Source organism: Oncorhynchus masou, chromosome 23 (assembly GCF_036934945.1).
Source record: "Oncorhynchus masou masou isolate Uvic2021 chromosome 23, UVic_Omas_1.1, whole genome shotgun sequence".
Taxonomy (NCBI): Eukaryota; Metazoa; Chordata; class Actinopteri; order Salmoniformes; family Salmonidae; genus Oncorhynchus; species Oncorhynchus masou.
The window spans coordinates 30,132,608-30,150,718 of NC_088234.1; the positions used below are offsets into that span (position 1 = coordinate 30,132,608).

General features: G+C 44.7%; 1 protein-coding gene across 3 annotated transcripts in view; it reads left to right on the plus strand.

Annotated features, from left to right (window-relative positions):
* The window catches only part of LOC135510727 (ankyrin-2-like), a 125,156-nt gene that overhangs the window by 55,631 nt on the left and 51,414 nt on the right, over nt 1–18,111 (plus strand). For 2 of the 3 annotated variants that reach the window (XM_064931878.1, XM_064931879.1), the window contains exons 1-13: nt 7,106–7,194; nt 7,453–7,650; nt 8,887–8,985; nt 9,528–9,626; nt 9,815–10,012; nt 12,916–13,014; nt 13,189–13,287; nt 13,934–14,032; nt 14,165–14,263; nt 14,378–14,450; nt 16,891–17,032; nt 17,482–17,569; nt 18,068–18,111. The exon at nt 18,068–18,111 is cut by the window's right edge and continues 60 nt beyond it. In XM_064931878.1, coding sequence (XP_064787950.1) covers nt 7,117–7,194; nt 7,453–7,650; nt 8,887–8,985; nt 9,528–9,626; nt 9,815–10,012; nt 12,916–13,014; nt 13,189–13,287; nt 13,934–14,032; nt 14,165–14,263; nt 14,378–14,450; nt 16,891–17,032; nt 17,482–17,569; nt 18,068–18,111 — 1,415 coding nt within the window. In that variant the 5' untranslated portion in view covers nt 7,106–7,116. Of the gene's footprint in view, nt 1–1,425; nt 1,525–3,357; nt 3,457–4,539; nt 4,738–6,246; nt 6,346–6,869; nt 6,973–7,096; nt 7,195–7,452; nt 7,651–8,886; nt 8,986–9,527; nt 9,627–9,814; nt 10,013–12,915; nt 13,015–13,188; nt 13,288–13,933; nt 14,033–14,164; nt 14,264–14,377; nt 14,451–16,890; nt 17,033–17,481; nt 17,570–18,067 lie in introns of those variants that run through there. The other variant, XM_064931880.1, reaches the window with a different exon arrangement.

The window sequence follows — 18,111 nt, forward strand, 5'->3', positions numbered from 1 at the left end:
CAGGAGACTTTAGAGCCCATACGCGCACACACACACACACACACACACACACACACACACACACACACACACACACACACACACACACACACACACACACACACACACACACACACACACACACACACACACACACACACACACACACACACTCATTGTAAGCGAAGTAGAGTGAAATGCCCTTTAGGAACCCACAGTCAGCGATTGGGTTGCTTTCTAGGACAATGATACCCTCCTCCTCAGCACTTCCCTTTTCTCGGAATCCTCATGTCCATCTGTGTGGTCCCCATCAGCCACTCAGACAGAGAGAGGAATGAGTCTTAGGAGAATGCCAGTCCTTTTCTTGAAAACAGAACTCAAGGCGAGAGATGGAGAGAGTTGCCTGACCAAGCTGAAAGATTACTTGAAGGTCACAGACTCCATGCAGTCCTGTTCTGACTGAGCCCTTAGTGTCGACAACTTACGCACAAATCTACTAACTCAGCAAGGGACTCCACAGTCAGAAACCGTACCTTTTATTTGCAGAAAGGTAACACTCAAAACACTTAATTTCTGCTGTGTCATACTTTCTCAGGCACTTTTTTCCAGTCACAGTCAACATAACAAGCTGTGTGTCCTGCAGTGCTCTTGACCAGGCTGAGGAAAAAATGCTCAGCTTTCACATTGTCAGGATTTCACAGAAATCAGAGGAGTGGCCGAACGCCAACATAACATGACACATAACAGAAACAATGAACAGGAGCCATTCATCAGCAGTTCCGTTCAATTCAAGCTCTGTTGCCCCAGCAAGGAAATTCATTGAGGTATATTAGAAAGCAGGACATCAGTCACTAGACGCCTTGTCCTGAACTACCCCCACTGTCTGTGGAACAACATTGCACGTAATAGAATCTGGTCATAAGTGGTGCACTGTGTAGGGAATAGGGTGCCATTTGGTCCACTGACTAGGTTATAACACAGCTCTGTTATTGCCACAGAGTGTGGCACAGTGTGGGTCCGGGTATCAGTTATCACGATTATAACTCTATTATTCTAGTAAAGCAGTCTGTCTAATCAGGAAAACATCTGTACCCGGCTAGCAGATTTGATCAAATAATTTAGCCCTGCGTGTGTTTACTAGTAAACAAGCTCCACAACAACAACAACAATAATGCCATAGAAAGCCCTAACCTAAGAAAACCCTAACCTAAGAGATCCCTAACCTAAGAGATCCCTAACCTGAGAAAACCCTAACCTAAGAAATCCTTAACCTAAGATTTGAGGTAAACAGGGGATACTGTATGTAGCAACATTACTCGTAATAGAAACGGTATGCTGGCCTTGTAACAGCACATGTGTATACAGTAGGAAAGGTAGTTATGTACCATTAGTTCATTGGTTTATTTTGTTTTAAATGTGTCTTCCATTGTGTTCTATGTATTTCAGAATGGGATCACGCCCCTCCACGTGGCCTCGAAACGTGGCAACGCTAACATGGTGCGCCTCCTACTGGACAGGGGGTCTCAGATCGATGCCAAGACTAGAGTGAGTCCACACAAACACACACACTCATACATACAGTACACACACACACACACACACACACACACACCGTTTGACCCCCTCACTGTGCACAAGTGTGTGACGCAGGGTCCTTTCTACCAAACTGTCATTATTGTCCAGTGGCAGTGCTGCAGTCACTTTCCACCAGACTCAGCCGTGTATATCTCCTTCAGCTGCAGAAATGTATCATTGTCTCATTCACAGCCAGTGTGGACGCATTGGGTCGCTGTGTGCTATGTTTTTTTGTGTGTGTGTGTGTGTGTGTGTGTGAGGTTGTGTGTTTTAAGTTGATTTACTCTATAGGTAGGTGTACTCACTGTTCATATTGTATGTAGGTGTGGGTGTGTTGATAAGTGTGAGATAGGGAGTGTGTGTGTACTGCATAGCTGTTGGATGTGTGTGTGAGTGAGAGCTGCAGCACTATGTATTTACGGCTAGCTCACTGGAGAACAACTTGTTGAGTCTAAAAGCCCTCCATTTTGACACGCTGTTATTCTTGTGTCCTTGGCCGTTTTGCTGCTCAATCAGCTTACTGCATTAACTTAGGGCAAAAAAATACCTTCTGACGCAACCACGCTCCCTGCTCTGTCAAATCACTCCGTTACCATACCTCCCTCCTCCCTGAGACTGACAATCTATCCCTCTTTCATAACAGAAAACATAATGTTTTTAGTTACGCGGTAGATGTTTATGCGTCCATTGCCAAGGTATTGCATCCTAATATCATTCTAAGGTCCAGAGTTAAACGAAATATCGTATAAATAAAGATGACGTGATTCGACCCTAACGTAATGAAAACGTCCACTCGGCGTTAGATAACGGTACAGTTCCTGGTCAGGGCAGGACAGTGCCTGTTTAGACTGTTACCATTCTATTAGCTGTGTGTTATATCCATATCATTTGTAATTGTCCAGAGTTAATGTTGATATAATATAATATAGGTGGCTACGTCTCAATTCAGAAATGGCACCCTATTCCCTATATAAGTGCACTACTTGTGACCAGTGGCCAATTTTTTTTTTGTACCAGAACCTTATGTAGGGAATAGGGTGCCATTTGGTCTGCTGACTAGGTTATAACACAGCTCTGTTATTGCCACAGACGGGTCAGTGTGGGTCCGGGTATCAGTTATCATGATTATAACTCAGCAGTCTGTCTAATCAGGAAAACATCTGTACCGGCTGGCAGATGTGATCAAAATAATAAAAAGCCCTGCGTGTGTTCAGTGGGAAACGGGCTCCACAACAACAACAACACGAGTGCCCTAGAAAACCCTAACAGCGGGGCCATCCTTATGTTTTCTTTGTGCATTTTATTACACAAGCAGAGTTACTGTATTTTTTTGTTTGATCTCTGCTGTGTGTGTGTGTGTGTGTGTGTGTGTGTGTGTGTGTGTGTGTGTGTGTGTGTGTGTGTGTGTGTGTGTGTGTGTGTGTGTGTGTGTGTGTGTGTGTGTGTGTGTGTGTGTGTGTGTGTGTGTGTGTCTGCCTTTGTGCGCAGAGAGTGGTGAGGTTAACATGCCACTGAAGCAAAGGTCAAGGAAATTTCTGCCGCCATGTTTCAATACATGTCTCTACAAAGCCTTTCGTCCACTGATGATCAATGTACTCAGATACTCAGGGGTCATAGCCACAGATAATCCCCCCCAAAAAAATCACGGAAAAAAATAAATTCGGAAACAAAAAAAATATATATTCATGCGAGATTGGGGGTCGTTTTGTGAGTGTGTGCGTGTTCCTGTGTTATGGGGTTATTGGTGTATAAATATGTGTGTGTGTGTGTGTATTTGACCATCTGTGTGTGTGTTCTCTGCAGGACGGCCTCACACCTCTACACTGCGCGGCCAGGAGTGGACATGACCCTGCAGTGGAGCTACTGCTGGAGAGAGGAGCACCCATGCTGGCCAGGACCAAGGTACACACACACACACACACACACACACACACACACACACACACACACACACACACTCATAACACACTCATAACACACACACACACTCATAACACCTAGTCCCCCATGGTTATATCCGCGGGTTGAATAAAGAGAAAACAATGCATTAAAAAAGTATCATTCTTGTGTAATTCATATCTATAGGCTACATTTAGTTTTTTCTTTCATCATTTTGATCTGCCTTTAGTTCATAGCCTAAGCCTAAACCTAAGCAGAAACAGTTCATGTCGATCCACTGAGGCAAAAAAAAGGACAATGTCAGAGTTGAATCAATAAGAGAAGAACTGTGAATGAATAGGAGGGCCAGAACAGTATTCTAATGTTTGGGAAAAGATTTGCTGAAGTGTTAATAGAGGATGATAGCAGTGGCGGCTGTGTTATGTGTTATGATTGTGAGGCGATATACAAATTTGACAGACAACAAGACGGGGACTTCAAAATGGTACGTCAAGGGAACTGTAGTATTCAGATGGGTTATATGGACTAGTAACCTAACTGAAGTCTGGACAGTGGCTGCAGGTCTATAACCTCTCACTGAGCCATATATCATTTTAACTCCTCCAGAATGAAGCATTTATTGCAGTAAAATTACACATAAAATGTACATTTTTACCCCGGGGACTGGAGTGGCGAAATATTATTGATTTATTTCAGCATCTTGAGAGAATGAATGAATGAATTAACCATCTGTAAAGGTGGTGGTGCTCTCTTTATCAGCGTCATTAAAGCTGATAGTATTTCAACCACATAAAATATGCATCGTAGTCGAACTGAACTCTTATCAAAAACAAGTTGGGTTGTTTTAACAGCTTTTCATTTCCATAAAACCGGGTCAAACTGATGTAATTTGGAAATGTTGCACTGAAAACCTTTCCCATTTATTTTTTGTTATTGCATTTGCTCCCCGGTCCCTAAAAGTTTGGTTGTGGATGGGTTATTAGCAATTGTGGGCGGGTGCGGGTGAACAAACAGCTGACCCATGTATCACTAACACACACCCTCTCTCTGACCATCGTCTCTATCTCTCTTTCTCTCTCTCTGTAGAATGGTCTGTCTCCTCTCCACATGTCAGCTCAAGGCGACCATGTTGAGTGCGTCAAGCACCTGCTGCAGCACAAGGCGCCTGTTGATGATGTCACACTGGACTACCTGACGGCGCTGCACGTCGCCGCCCACTGCGGTCACTACAGAGTCACCAAGCTGCTGCTGGACAAGAGGGCAAACCCCAACGCTAGAGCACTGGTAATACTCACACTCCTATTACCGCTAATACAATGACTTCCAATACTCTCGGCCTCTATAAGCTATGTATACAACAGTATGTGGACACCCCTTCAAATGAGTGGATTCGGCTATCTGACAGGTATATAAAATCGAACACGCAGCCATGCAATCTCTATAGACAAACATTGCCAGTAGAATGGAATGCCAGTAGAATGGCTTTTACTGAAGAGCTCAGTGACTTTCAAGATGGCACCTTCATAGGATGCCACCTTTCCAACAAGTCAGTTCATCAAATTTGTGTCCTGCTAGAGCTGCCCCGGTCAGCTGTAAGTGCTGTTAATGTTAAGAGGGAACGTCTAGGAGCAACAACAGCTCCGCCGCGAAGTGGTAGGCCACACAAGCTCACAGAATGGAAACGCAGAGTGCTGAAGTGGTACAGTTAGGCCCTAGCTTAGGCCGTAGCTTAGGCTACGAACTAACGGCAGATAAAAACCGCCTGTCCTCGGTTGCAACACTCACTACCGAGTTCCAAACTGACTCTGGATGCAGCGTGAGCACAAGAACTGTTCGTCGGGAGCATCATGAAATGGGGTTTCCATGGCCGAGCAGCCGCACATAAGTCTAAGATAACCATGATCGATGTCAAGCGTCGGCTGGAGTGGTGTAAAGCTCGCCGCCATTGGAGTCTGCATCAGTGGAAATGCGTTATCTGGAGTGATGAAACACACTTTACCATCTGGCAGCCCGACAGATACATCTGGGTTTGGTGGATGCCAGGAGAACGCTACCTGCTCCAATGCATAGCGCCAACTGAAAGGTTTGACGTAGTAGGAATAATGGTCTGAGGTTGTTGTTCATGGTTCAGGCTAGGCCCTTTAGTTCCTGTGAAGTGAAATCTTAATGCTACAGCATACAATCACATTCTACACCATTCTGTGCTTCAGCTTTGTGGCAACAGTTTAGGGAAGGCCCTTTCCTGTTTCAGCATGACAATGCCCTGTGCACAAAGCGAGGTCCATACAGAAATGGTTTGCCGAGATCGGTGTGGAAGAACTTGACTGGTCTGCACAGAGCCCTTACCTCAACCCCATCGAACACCTTTGGGATTGAATTGTAACGCCATCTGTGAGCCAGGCCTAATTATCCAACATCTGTGCCCAACCTCACTAATGTGTCTTGTGGCTGAATGGAAGCAGGTCCCCTCAACAATGTTCCAACATCTAGTAGAAAGCCTTCCCAGAAAGAGTGGAGACTTTTATAGAAGAAACTCCATATTAATGCCCATGTATTTGGAATGAGTTATTAGATGAGCAGGTGTCCACATACTTTTGGTCATGTGTTGTATGTGTGGTGGCTGTTTTGCCGATTCTGTCTCAGAGACAGAACTTGGTGAAACAAAGTTTTGAGTGAAAAGAAGATGGCCTCTCCTATCTGTCTCAAACATGTCAACAATGTCACTACATGTATATGCCACCTGTACTGTAGGTGTGTTTCATTCATTCTGTGTCTGGGGTGTGTGTCTGTCAGAATGGCTTCACCCCGCTGCACATTGCCTGTAAGAAGAATAGAGTGAAGGTGATGGAGCTGCTGGTCAAGTATGGAGCTTTCATCCAGGCCATCACAGAGGTAGGACACTTGCCTTCAAAATGTAAACAGTTACATCCTAATACACGTGTACTATTAGATAATGCACAAATTAGCCTCCGCAATATACACAGGAATGCAACCCCACACCGCTTAAACCTTCAATACGGTGGACTTAAAGGTAGACTCGGCGAAATGGCGTTGCCACGAGCAGCCTGCCACACACAGTATCTGCGCATGTGCACGGGTTCGCCTTGCCCTGTTGTAACGCGGTCGCCAGGGCACCAGAACAGCGGAGAAGTTGAGCCTTGTGCTTCAACACTCTTAGTTGTTGTGGAAATTGCCCCACTATGCGCTATTACTTTCTGCATCTTCGTCATATCGCTGAGTCTACCTTTAATATAACATCTGCCCATTTATACATAGACTTGGCTACACTAGTCTCATCAGCTTATATGTTTTGACCAGACCTGCCTTCAAACACATAAACAGTGCAGAATGTATGCAAAGATGAAATGTTTCCTGATTTGATCTCTCTCCGTCGCCCTCTTCCTTTCTCCCTTTAGTCTGGCCTGACTCCCATCCACGTTGCAGCCTTCATGGGTCACCTCAACATTGTCCTGCTGCTGCTACAGAACGGCGCCTCGCCTGACGTCTGCAACATTGTGAGTGACGGGGGGGGGGGTCGGGGGTCACTGTTTGTTTTACGCTGTCGCCGATGTGCGTCTTTCCACGCTGCCATTGGCGCGTTTGTCTGCGTTTCTGCTGATTCGTATGTGTGTGTTGTGTGCAGCGCGGGAGACGGCCCTACACATGGCAGCCAGGGCAGGACAGGTGGAGGCGGTTCGCTGCCTGCTGAGGAACGGCGCCCTGGTGGACGCCAGAGCCAGGGTAACGCATTTAATGGCGCCATTTACCATACAGTATTAGGCTGTTATCATCCGTGTTGAACTCTTCAAAGAAACCATCCAAAAAGTACCAATTGCGTCCACAAAAACACAATTAAACAGGGCTGTAAAATTAAACGTTGCAGCACTTGAACTCTGCCCATTCATTTTATGTACTGTCAAAGTCACATCACCCATAACCTCCGTCTCTAATAAAACTCATTCTCTGCCCACTGTAACCTCCATGTCTCTACCCCTGCAGGAGGACCAGACTCCCCTCCACATCGCGTCTCGCCTGGGGAAGACTGAGATAGTTCAGCTGCTACTGCAGCATATGGCCCACCCTGACGCCTCCACGACTAACGGATACACACCCTTGCACATCTCAGCCAGGGAGGGACAGGTGGACGTGGCTTCAGTGCTGCTGGAGGCGGGCGCCTCACACTCGCTGGCTACCAAGGTAGGTGGAGAGCACCTCACACACGCCTACATTGCACCTGCCTACGCTCAAACACACATGCTCACATGCACAAAGCACACTTGTACATCTTGGTGCTATTTTCGTGGGGATTTTTTTTTTACGGATGAAATATACCCCCTTCTTTCCTTGTGGATTTTATATAAAATATCTATTGATTCACTATGGCATGTTTCACAGGCGCCCACTATGGGGGCCACTGTCAGTATGAACTTCTTTAATTTGGTTTAATCAATGAAGGGTTAAGGATGATTTGGAGAACATCTGGGCCCTTCTCCTAAATGTTGCAAGAGGACATTGATGTTGTCATTGAATGATATTCAATGTGCATTGACGCAACAACACATCAGTGCTAATTTATTCATATGCTCTGGGCTCTGAATAAAAGCAGTAAAATCCACCTCTCATGATGGAGGTGCTCTCTCTTTCTTTCTCTCTTTCTTTCTTTCTCTCTCTCTCTCTCTCCCTTCCCCCTCTTCTCCTTGTCTCGTGGGGGGAAATGGGCGAGGCACTGTTAGCGTGACAAAGAGGACAGCGGATGCTCATTGAACATCGTCCTAGCCTAGGCATGCCCCTCTCTGCCTCTGTCCCCAATCACGTATATTTCATCGATTGGATCACATTTTATCAATTGTAATCTTTATCTCCTGTTTTTCACAAGAGCCTCAAACATTACCGTCATTAGCGCCTCTTATTCTCTTCTCATCGACACATTGTTTCTACTCGGATGTGCATTACATCAGAAATGTACCAGAGTTACACAGACAAAGGATTCCCTCCCTTCATGGGCTGGGTCGTAAACACTGTGGTCATGTGACATGGGAGAGCACCGTTGTCCTATCACAACAGCCCTGGCCTCCTGTCAATGTGACAAAGGCTAAAGAGCACCACCTGGTGGCTACATTGGGACTAGTTACGACTTGTAAGAGGGAGATGCATGTTTTGCGCTGCACATTGGATTTTGGGTATTAACTACGATTGCATCAGCAGTGTAGGTGTAGAGAGAATGGTTCTTATTGTGCGTCTTATTAAATTGCGTTACGTTTGGTTCACATACATCATTTATGTGGACATTCATTTTAGACCCATTTGGAAATTAGGCTGTTATGATATTATTGCTTTTTCATATATTTCATGAGCATTGTGCATTTCTGAAGATCTAGTTAGTGCTTGTAACAATCATTATTAAATGGTCTTCTGTATGTTGTCTCCATACAGAAAGGATTCACTCCGCTGCATGTGGCATCTAAGTACGGAAGCATGGATGTGACCAAACTTCTCCTGCAGAAAAGAGCCCCTCCCGATTCTGCTGGGAAGGTAAGCATCATTACCATAACTCAAACCCTAAATCATAGTATAGCTCTACATGTTATAGAGGGGCAATATAACTACACAATAAAAGTACATTTCTCACCAGGTGTGTTATATTTCCACGATTTCGATTCAGATAATTCACTGACCTTGAAGGACTGTTATGGGATAAAGAATAGTCTATATCAAAGCTTTATCTGGCAAATATATATTTTTTAAGTCTGTTCGTATTTCTGTGTTGAGGCTATGTTGTCAGCGAGACTACCGGTGAGCATAGTTTGACCAAATCAACTTTCCGTTTGATTAACTACTGTTTTTCCCTCTACTTTTAAGAAAGACATAACATATATCATTTTTCTTCTCATTGTTTTTGAATAAGGACCCGCCCAGTGAGCCTCCTGCTGCTTGCTCTTTAATAGAAGTCTAATTCTCAATAACACGCTGTAATAGTACCCCGGTAACACAGCTCATCATATGTGTGCGTGTGTTGACTAGCTAGCATTAATAGCTGCTTGCTCTGCTAACCAGCCTGGTTTAATCCAATACAGAATGGCCTCACGCCTCTCCATGTCGCTGCGCATTACGATAACCAGAAGGTGGCGCTCCTGCTTTTGGACAAAGGGGCCTCCCCCCACGCCACGGCCAAGGTGAGACCTCCCGTCACTCAGACCCCCCCCCCCCTCGCTGTCCTCACAGGTGGGAGACAGACAGACGTCGGTCTACCTTGGGGTGGACGGTCCAACGTGATTTTGAAGCTGTGTGTGTGCGTGCGTGGACATCTTTTGGGGTAGCTGTACAACTGAATTGATGTACTCTCGACCTCCCTCTCCTCCAGAATGGCTACACTCCCCTCCACATTGCGGCGAAGAAGAACCAGATGGACATAGCGGTGGTGCTGCTGCAGTATGGGGCCGAGACCAACATCCTGACCAAGCAGGGGGTCACCCCCCTACACCTGGCCTCACAGGAGGGACACGCTGACATGGCTGCCCTGCTCATGGAGAAGGGGACTCAAGTCAACGTCCCCACCAAGGTAGGCCTACCTCTTCCCATCCCTCTCGGTTTTAAACTGCGTATCTCACGCGGCCGCAGGCCTGAACCCACTCCTCAACGACCCACACTTTAAAACTAAGACGTTAAAATTGTACATAGGCCTTCGTACTCCAGTCACAGACACTTTTCTGAGGGCTTCAAAATGAACAGGGCCTCTGATGTCAGTCTTTCATTCCACTCTGTCATGTGCTCTCATTCCTTTCAAGTCTCCCTTTTAAAGTACCCCTGTGAATAGAGGTACACGCGCCTAGTAAAGGCTTAATCCTATCAGGTGTCGTTAGCTTGGACTATATTGGATTCATCGATATCTTTGTGACATTTTGGAAGGAAATAGGAGTTACACACACAGCTCTCCAGTTAGTATCCAGCCTTCGGTTCTGATTTCAGAGCTGTAGCGTGGCATGTATGAATGCAACAGGAATGAATTTGAGAGAAGGGGAGAGTGTAGTTTCACGGCTATTTTAGGAAGAGTGTGAGACTGCTTGTGCCCTGAGCTGTTTAGGGCCGAGGCAGAGAGAGGGAGGTGGGAGGTTGAAAAACCGCCGCGACGACCATGGATGTCTGCGTGTCACACCGAAGGCCCTGCCTGTCAGACACAGTCGTACTTAATGGTCCCTGCCTGCGGGCATGCATGCCCCTCCCCTACACACACTTACAGTATACAGTACACTTTTTTCAAATTTATTTTTTTAATAATATGTTTATATTATTTTCCAATAAAAAATCAAATAAAAAATACAGCAATACAAACAATGACATTCATTGTACTGTTGGATGGGATGGCCAATTTAGAGGACAAAACAAAACTTAACTCACACATACACAAAATAAAACAAAATCCTATTAGGTGGTACATAAGAAGAAGAAGACAGCATATAGTCATTACAAGCAGTGTCGTTAAGCCAAAAATACACATTGAGTGGAGTACAGCACAGAGTAGCAGCAGATTGTCAACCCAGTTATGAAGCGGGACCATTTATCCAGTATCGGCTGCCATATTTTGTAAAACAATGGACTTCTATTGGAGGTATTGTATCGAATCTTTTCCACATGTATTACATTCCCGAAATCCCGTAACCATATTTCAAAGGTAGGTACAGTCTCCAATTTCCAAAATTGCAATATGAGCCTTTTGGCTAATAGAGTACAAAGAGAGACAGATTTCCCTTCCTGGTTATTCCCATCAACTGTACCAAACAGAGCGATCAATGGGTCTGGGGCTAGAACTCTATCAAAGGCTTTAGATAAGTCATCAAAAATGAGAGCCCACTAAGCATGTAACTTAGGACATGTCCAGAATAAGTGGGTCAACGTCCCCTCATCCTGCTTGCACCTCTCACAGTGGTGAGGTGTCCGGAAATATTTTATGCAGTTTTACTTTTAAGTAATGTAATTTGTGTATCACATTAAACTGTACAGGGTTGTGTCTGGCATTCACCGAACTGTGGTTTATATTCCTGAGAGCTTCTACCCAGTCCTCATCTGAGATTTCTGAACCAAGTTCTTGTTCCCAAGCCCTTTTAATGGTGTCTGTGGATACCTCTATGTGGGCCTGTAGCACATCATACAGTCTAGAGACCAACCCTTTTGAATGGGGTTTGACAAGGATCAAGCTATCTAATGTAGGACTATTTGGCTTAATGCCATACTGTGGGATATGTGTCCTTAAGAAAGTCCTGATTTGGAGGTATCTGAAAAAATGTGTTGTTGGCATGTTGAATTTTCCCTGTAATTGTTGAAATGAAGCTAACTGACCATCTATGTATAAATGATCAATTGTTGTGAGCCCCTTCTCCCTCCACTGTGAAAACACCACATCATCCAATGCGGGGTGGAAAGCATGATTCAGACAAATTGGGCTGTCTATGTAAACAGTGGGTATGTTAAGAAAATACCTAATCTGTTTCCAGATCCTAAGCGTATGACAAATGACTGGATTAGAGTCATAAGTGTCTTTTTTCACATATGATGGACTCGTACACTCTTAGAAAAAAGGGTTCTTCGGCTGTCCACATAGGATAACCTCGCCTGTCACTCAAAAACTCCTCCCTTTTTAGTTCCAGGTCCAACCCTTTTTGTTTCCAGGTAGAACCCTTTTGGGTTCCATATAGAACCCCCTGTGGAGAGGGTTCTACATGGAAGCCAAAACAGTTCTACTTGGAACCAAAAGGGTTCTACCTGGAACCAAAACGGTTCTCCTATGGATTCTAGATAGCACCTTTTTTTCTAAGAGTGTAGGCATGCACATACTATAAATACATACGCATATGAATACAGTTCATGCACACAATTGCATGTACACACATGCGTGCGCACACACACACTTTACAGTCCCCCACCCACCCACACACACACACACACACTTTGTCTTTTAAATTTAGAGCAGGCAAGCAAGGCCACAGGGCTTCGTCTCCAGCCAAGCAGAAACCCAGATATATTGCTCCTTTAAACTTTTTACAAACCACTCATTCTTCACCCAGCTCCATCAGTCAACCCCAGACAGACCTCCCACTGGACACGCACTGGTTGAATCAACGTTGTTTCCATTTCATTTCAATGGAATGACGTTGAACCAATGTGGAATAGACGTCGAATTGACGTGGTTGAAGATATATCACTGTTTTCCATGACCTTGTCTGCCTTGTCTCCGGGGTGCAAGAACATGCAGTCTGCATGAGAAGACCCCAAATACCCAGTCCCCCTGTCAACACATTATTTCCTGTCCTGTAGAAGTCGCATGTCACTCAAAAACCTCCTTTAATATTTAGGGGAAACCACATGACCTGCCCAGGTGAAACTACTGTCCATAGGTACACAGTAGGCTGATTCATTCATGGAGAGAGATGGTGAGTAACAAACATATTGTTGTTTGTGTTCCTTCAGAGTGGCCTCACCCCACTCCATCTGGCTGCCCAAGAGGACAAGGTGGCTGTGGGTGAGATACTGGCTAAACATGGAGCCAACCTGGACCAGCAAACTAAGGTATGGCGTATATTAATTTCATTTGAGCATTGACTGACCATTGTACTGGAATACTGATAATATACAGTATGTCTCTCATATACTGTACTTCGATATGCCAATGAATATCTGTGTCTCTTTTCATGATGTTCGTAGTAGATGTTTTAATACTATGATTTACCATTATCGTTCCAGTTGGGTTACACTCCTCTGATCGTAGCGTGTCACTATGGCAATGCCAAGATGGTCAACTTCCTCTTACAGAATGGTGCTAGTGTCAATGCCAAAACCAAGGTAACACACCATGCACAAAACTACCACAGTACACTCTTAGACAAAAAAGGGTTTCAAAAAGGGTTCTTCGACTGTCCCAATAGGAGAACCCGTTTTGGTTTCAAGTAGAAACCTTTTTGAGTTCCATGTAGAACCCTCTGTGGGGAAAACTATTTTAGGTTCCAGATAGCACCTTTTTTAAAAGAGATACTTCTGGATTTTGAAAATGAGGCCCTTTCTACAGTATACTTCCCCCCCATCAGATTTCTATGTCTCTGTGTGCAGTTTGAAGGAAGTTGCTAACTAGCACTAGTGCAATGATTGGAAGTCAATGGTAACTGCTAGCATGCTAGTAGATACCATAGACTTCCAGTCATTATGCTAACTCTAGTTAGCATTGGCTCGCAAAACTACCTCTAACTTCCTTCATACTGGAAAACAGAGACATAACAATGGTACCCACGAGTTCATCTGACTGGGGAAGTAGATAAAGGACCTCGTACGTAAATTCCCAAAGTTTCCACTTTAACTGTGTTATGAATGTTCAATAATGCATTATTTTCTTTGACAGAAAAGATGAAATGCTATCGTAAGGGTTCATACATAATTTCTAAAATGTTCAGGCCTTGCCAGACAGTCATTACTCTGTTTGACATTCTCTTCTCAGAATGGATACACTCCCCTCCACCAAGCAGCACAGCAAGGAAACACACACATCATCAATCTACTGCTGCAGAATGGAGCTAAGCCCAACAACATCACTGCGGTGTGTGGACTAGCTTCTGAACACACACACACACACACACACACACACACACACACACACACACACGCACAAGCACACATGCACACAGGCACTAACACACACACACACCTATGTCTTTCTCCCATCCTCTAGAATGGTAACACAGCTCTGGCCATCGCCCGGCGACTTGGCTACATCTCGGTGGTGGACACACTCAAGGTTGTCACCGAGGAGATCATTACCTCGACAACCGTGAGTCACACAACTATCACAGAACTATCTTACACCACTATCCCTAAAATAAACAATTCACACATGATTTCGCCTATAAAGTTGGAATGATCTTATTTTGTTCATGTTGTTTAGACGGTGACAGAGAAACACAAGTTGAACGTCCCTGAGACTATGACTGAAGTCCTAGATGTCTCTGATGAGGAGGGTGAGTTTGCCACTTGATCCAGTCAGTAGGCTACTGTATATGACCACAACCATGTATAGAGACGGTCATTCTGAACCTCAGTCCATTTATGTTTGCCCTACAAGAACTTCAGCTAACCCGACTTCATGTTAAAATCCTGCCCCAGTTTTCTGTAGACACTGATTGACTAATAGGCTATCTTAGTAAGCCTTCCCCAAATCCCTCCCTTTTCCCTATTGCCCAATCCTACACTAAAAAAATGTTGTATAGAACCTAAAAGGGTTCTTTGGCTGTCCCCATAGGAGAACCCTTTGAAGAATAATTTTTGGTTTCCGCAGAGGTTTCTACATGGAACCCAAAAGGGTTCTGCCTGGAACCAAAAAGGGTTTTACCTGGAACCAGAAAGGGTTCTCGTATGGGGACAGCCAAAGAACCCTTTTGTAACCCTTTTTTCGGGGAGAGTCTAGTGTGTGTTGTAGTAGGCTAGTTTTCTCACTGTACTGTGTACTGTATAGGCCTACATACTGTACCCACAGTGCTGAAAGAGAGTGAGGATGATGTTCTGTCCGATGACTCCATGGATTTAGAAGGTACACCGTGCGAAGGTCGCCGTGGCGCTTACTATTTGAAGAGGGTGTGACAGTGTGTTGTGGTCGTGGCAATTCGCATGGCGTGAGATTCCTCTGCGAGGGTTGTGTAAAACGACCTGTCATGGATGAGTGGTTGAGAGGACATACTTGAACCTGCACTAAACTCACCTACTGATAGGGTTTGGATTCAAACATAGTGTGGTGAAACCAAACTCGTGACATGCACATTTAGGCCCACTTCTCGAAATGTGGAATACTGGTTATCATTGCTGAAAGCATTTGTGCTGTCAACAAACCTTTATGTTGACACGAGTGGTGGCTGTGCCCTCTTTTAATGTCAATGCCGAGAATGTTTTTGTTTTGTCACGCTTCTTAAAATATCAGCTAAGGGGAAAGGGTGGATTTTAAAAGCATTTTTAATAGCATATTCAGAATCACATGTTCTGAGGACTGTTGCCCCTGGGACTAGAGAGTGCCATTCAACTTCCAGCGAAAAGACACCAATTAAAGCAGCAAAAGCTTGTCTGTACAGAACTCTGGAAGATAGTTTCACCCTGAGTGTTGTCAGTTCAAAGCGGATTTTAAATCCCCACTCAGAAATGCTGTCCTATCACATGCCGGAGCCGGGAAAGCCTGAATATGTAAGAATGTGTAAGCTACTTTTGAAGTGCTGCTTAAGGGCTAACTTAACTTAAGCCTCCTTTAAAACACATTGCCAATGCTTTGCTGATTCATTCTGTATGGTTAATATTTATTAGTGTTAGTGGGAATACTTGTTAAAGGCAGTTAGTTCCACTCTTCCAGGCCCTCTGTCGTGGCTCATAAAGTTTGTGCATTTTAGGGCCAATCTGTGTTTATGTGAACGGTCACCTCATTGACGTGGCAGTGCATTACGGATATGGACGATTTTTCTTTTTCCTGGCTCTTGCAGTTGCGCAGTGAATTCACTTTACTTCTCGAAGGAAACTTGGATCATAAGGGTGGAGTGGTGGGCAGTGATTTGGGTGGAAAAAGGACACACCCTGTCAATAGTTGTGTTTTGGAAGCTGTCAGAAGAGGATTGGGTTTGGTTGTGCAGACGGTGTGGCTGTTCTAACCGACATTTATTGCTATTGGATGTGTTGTGAATGACATTGCTTTGTGAGTATTCCTTCTCAACCCGCATCTTATAGCTTACTTTACTCTTGCAGTTGTGGTGCTACTGTGCACATTACTAATTGTCGTGATAATGTGATTATATTGTACCTGTTCTTCCTTTTCTTTTGTTTCTAACTTTTCATTCTCCAGGCAGTGGTTATGCTATTGACACAGGAACATCTCTATCAGCCTACAGTATGTTTCTCACTTGTTCTTCCAGCACATCCTACAGTATGCTACCTGCTCCCCTTGTGCACTTTTCACACAATGGTGCCAACCCGAACTGTACTGTACTGGTTGAGATAGTTTTCTTTCACACTGTCCATTCCAGTTGGGTTCGTAAGGTGGATGCGTAACCAGGCCAGCACAGTACAGCTCGACTCAGTTTGGTTCAGCTCTGTCGTGGGCGAAAGGGTATTAGTGACTCTGCCCCCTGCTGTCCAGTAGTGGTAATAGCAGCAGTAGAGCTTTATGACGTGGTGGAGACCAGGCAGAGATGAGCTGTGTCTCTCAGCTCATCTGTAGTGCTTCAGTAACTGTAAGTATCTGATGTGTGTGTGTGTGTGTGTGTCAGTAAGCCTCACGTTGACACACACACAACCTAGGTAAGGGCTGGCCCCTGCGTGTATGTATGCTTGCTAACTGTAGTCGCGTCACATCACAATGTCCCCTTCTCCCCGAGAAATACCCGTATTCTCGTCCATGTATCTCACCTGCCTCCCTCTCCCCTCCAGGTGACGACACGATGACAGGGGACGGAGGGGAGTACTTGAGGGCAGAGGACCTGAGGGAATTGGGAGATGACTCCTTGCCTGGACAGTACATGGATGGGATGAACTACCTGCGCTTCAGTCTGGAGGGGGGACGCTCTGACAGGTAGAGTCTACACACCGGATGAAGGAGACGGGTGTGTGTGTGTGTGTGTGTGTGTGTGTGTGTGTGTGTGTGTCTGTGAGATGATCTAATGATCTCATTTGTGGTGAATGCACAAATGTTTGTGAAGTCTCTGATGAATGTCAACTAATTTCTCTTCCTCCTTACCATGCTTACTGTACCTAGTCGAATGCAAAGGTATGTTGATATAAATGCTATTGTTTCTCTATGATTGAGTTGGTCCACATCCGTTGTAGAACTACTGTAGTAGATTTGAAGGAGTTTTTGTCGCGCTACTCCGACTCTGGCCTTCCATTTGTCCTTGATTTTACACTAGTTCACTTGTGCCATGTCTCATGGACAGACTTGCACCATATTGGGTGGTGAACACTGTTTTAGCTGTGTGTGATGTTTCCATGGCTACCGACGTCACCTTTTCCTCCTCTCCTCAGTTTGGACAGGTCCTACACTCCCAGTCACCACGGTTACTACTCTCCAAAACATGAAAGCATGATAGAGGAGATGCTTACCAGCCACAACGTAAGTAAAGAGCTCAAACTTTCACATCCACCACTGTAAAGGGATGAACCAGGCCTTGAGACTTAATCATCTATTGAAACATATTGTGCATGCTATGCATTGCTGAAAGCAGTTGCTCTGCTCAATACAGAAAATATATGACTTTGATTCATAGGGTCGTAATGTCTTGACATTGACTAACTCCTGTATCGGAATGTAAGCGAGCGCTCTTAGAAATGTACTTTATTTGACTGTAGATCATTCCAAGAGTAAGTTTGAGTTGAGATGAACGTTGCCGTCTATCTAGAGACGGGTACTGTAAAGTAGCGCAAGCTAACGTGTTATGGTGCAATGCATCTTACCAGTAAATTGTAATGTGTCAATGTTATTGCGTCTGTCCCTACTCAAATTTTTTTTTTTTTTTTTAAGTAAAATAAAGTTGAGGTGTTTATTTGTGTTTGTGTAAATGACTGTTGGCTGTGGCATGTCCTTAACAAGTGTCTCTTTGTTGGTTGCCAGGTGTCGTCTCTTGCCAGGGAAAATGAAAAGGACTCGTATCGTCT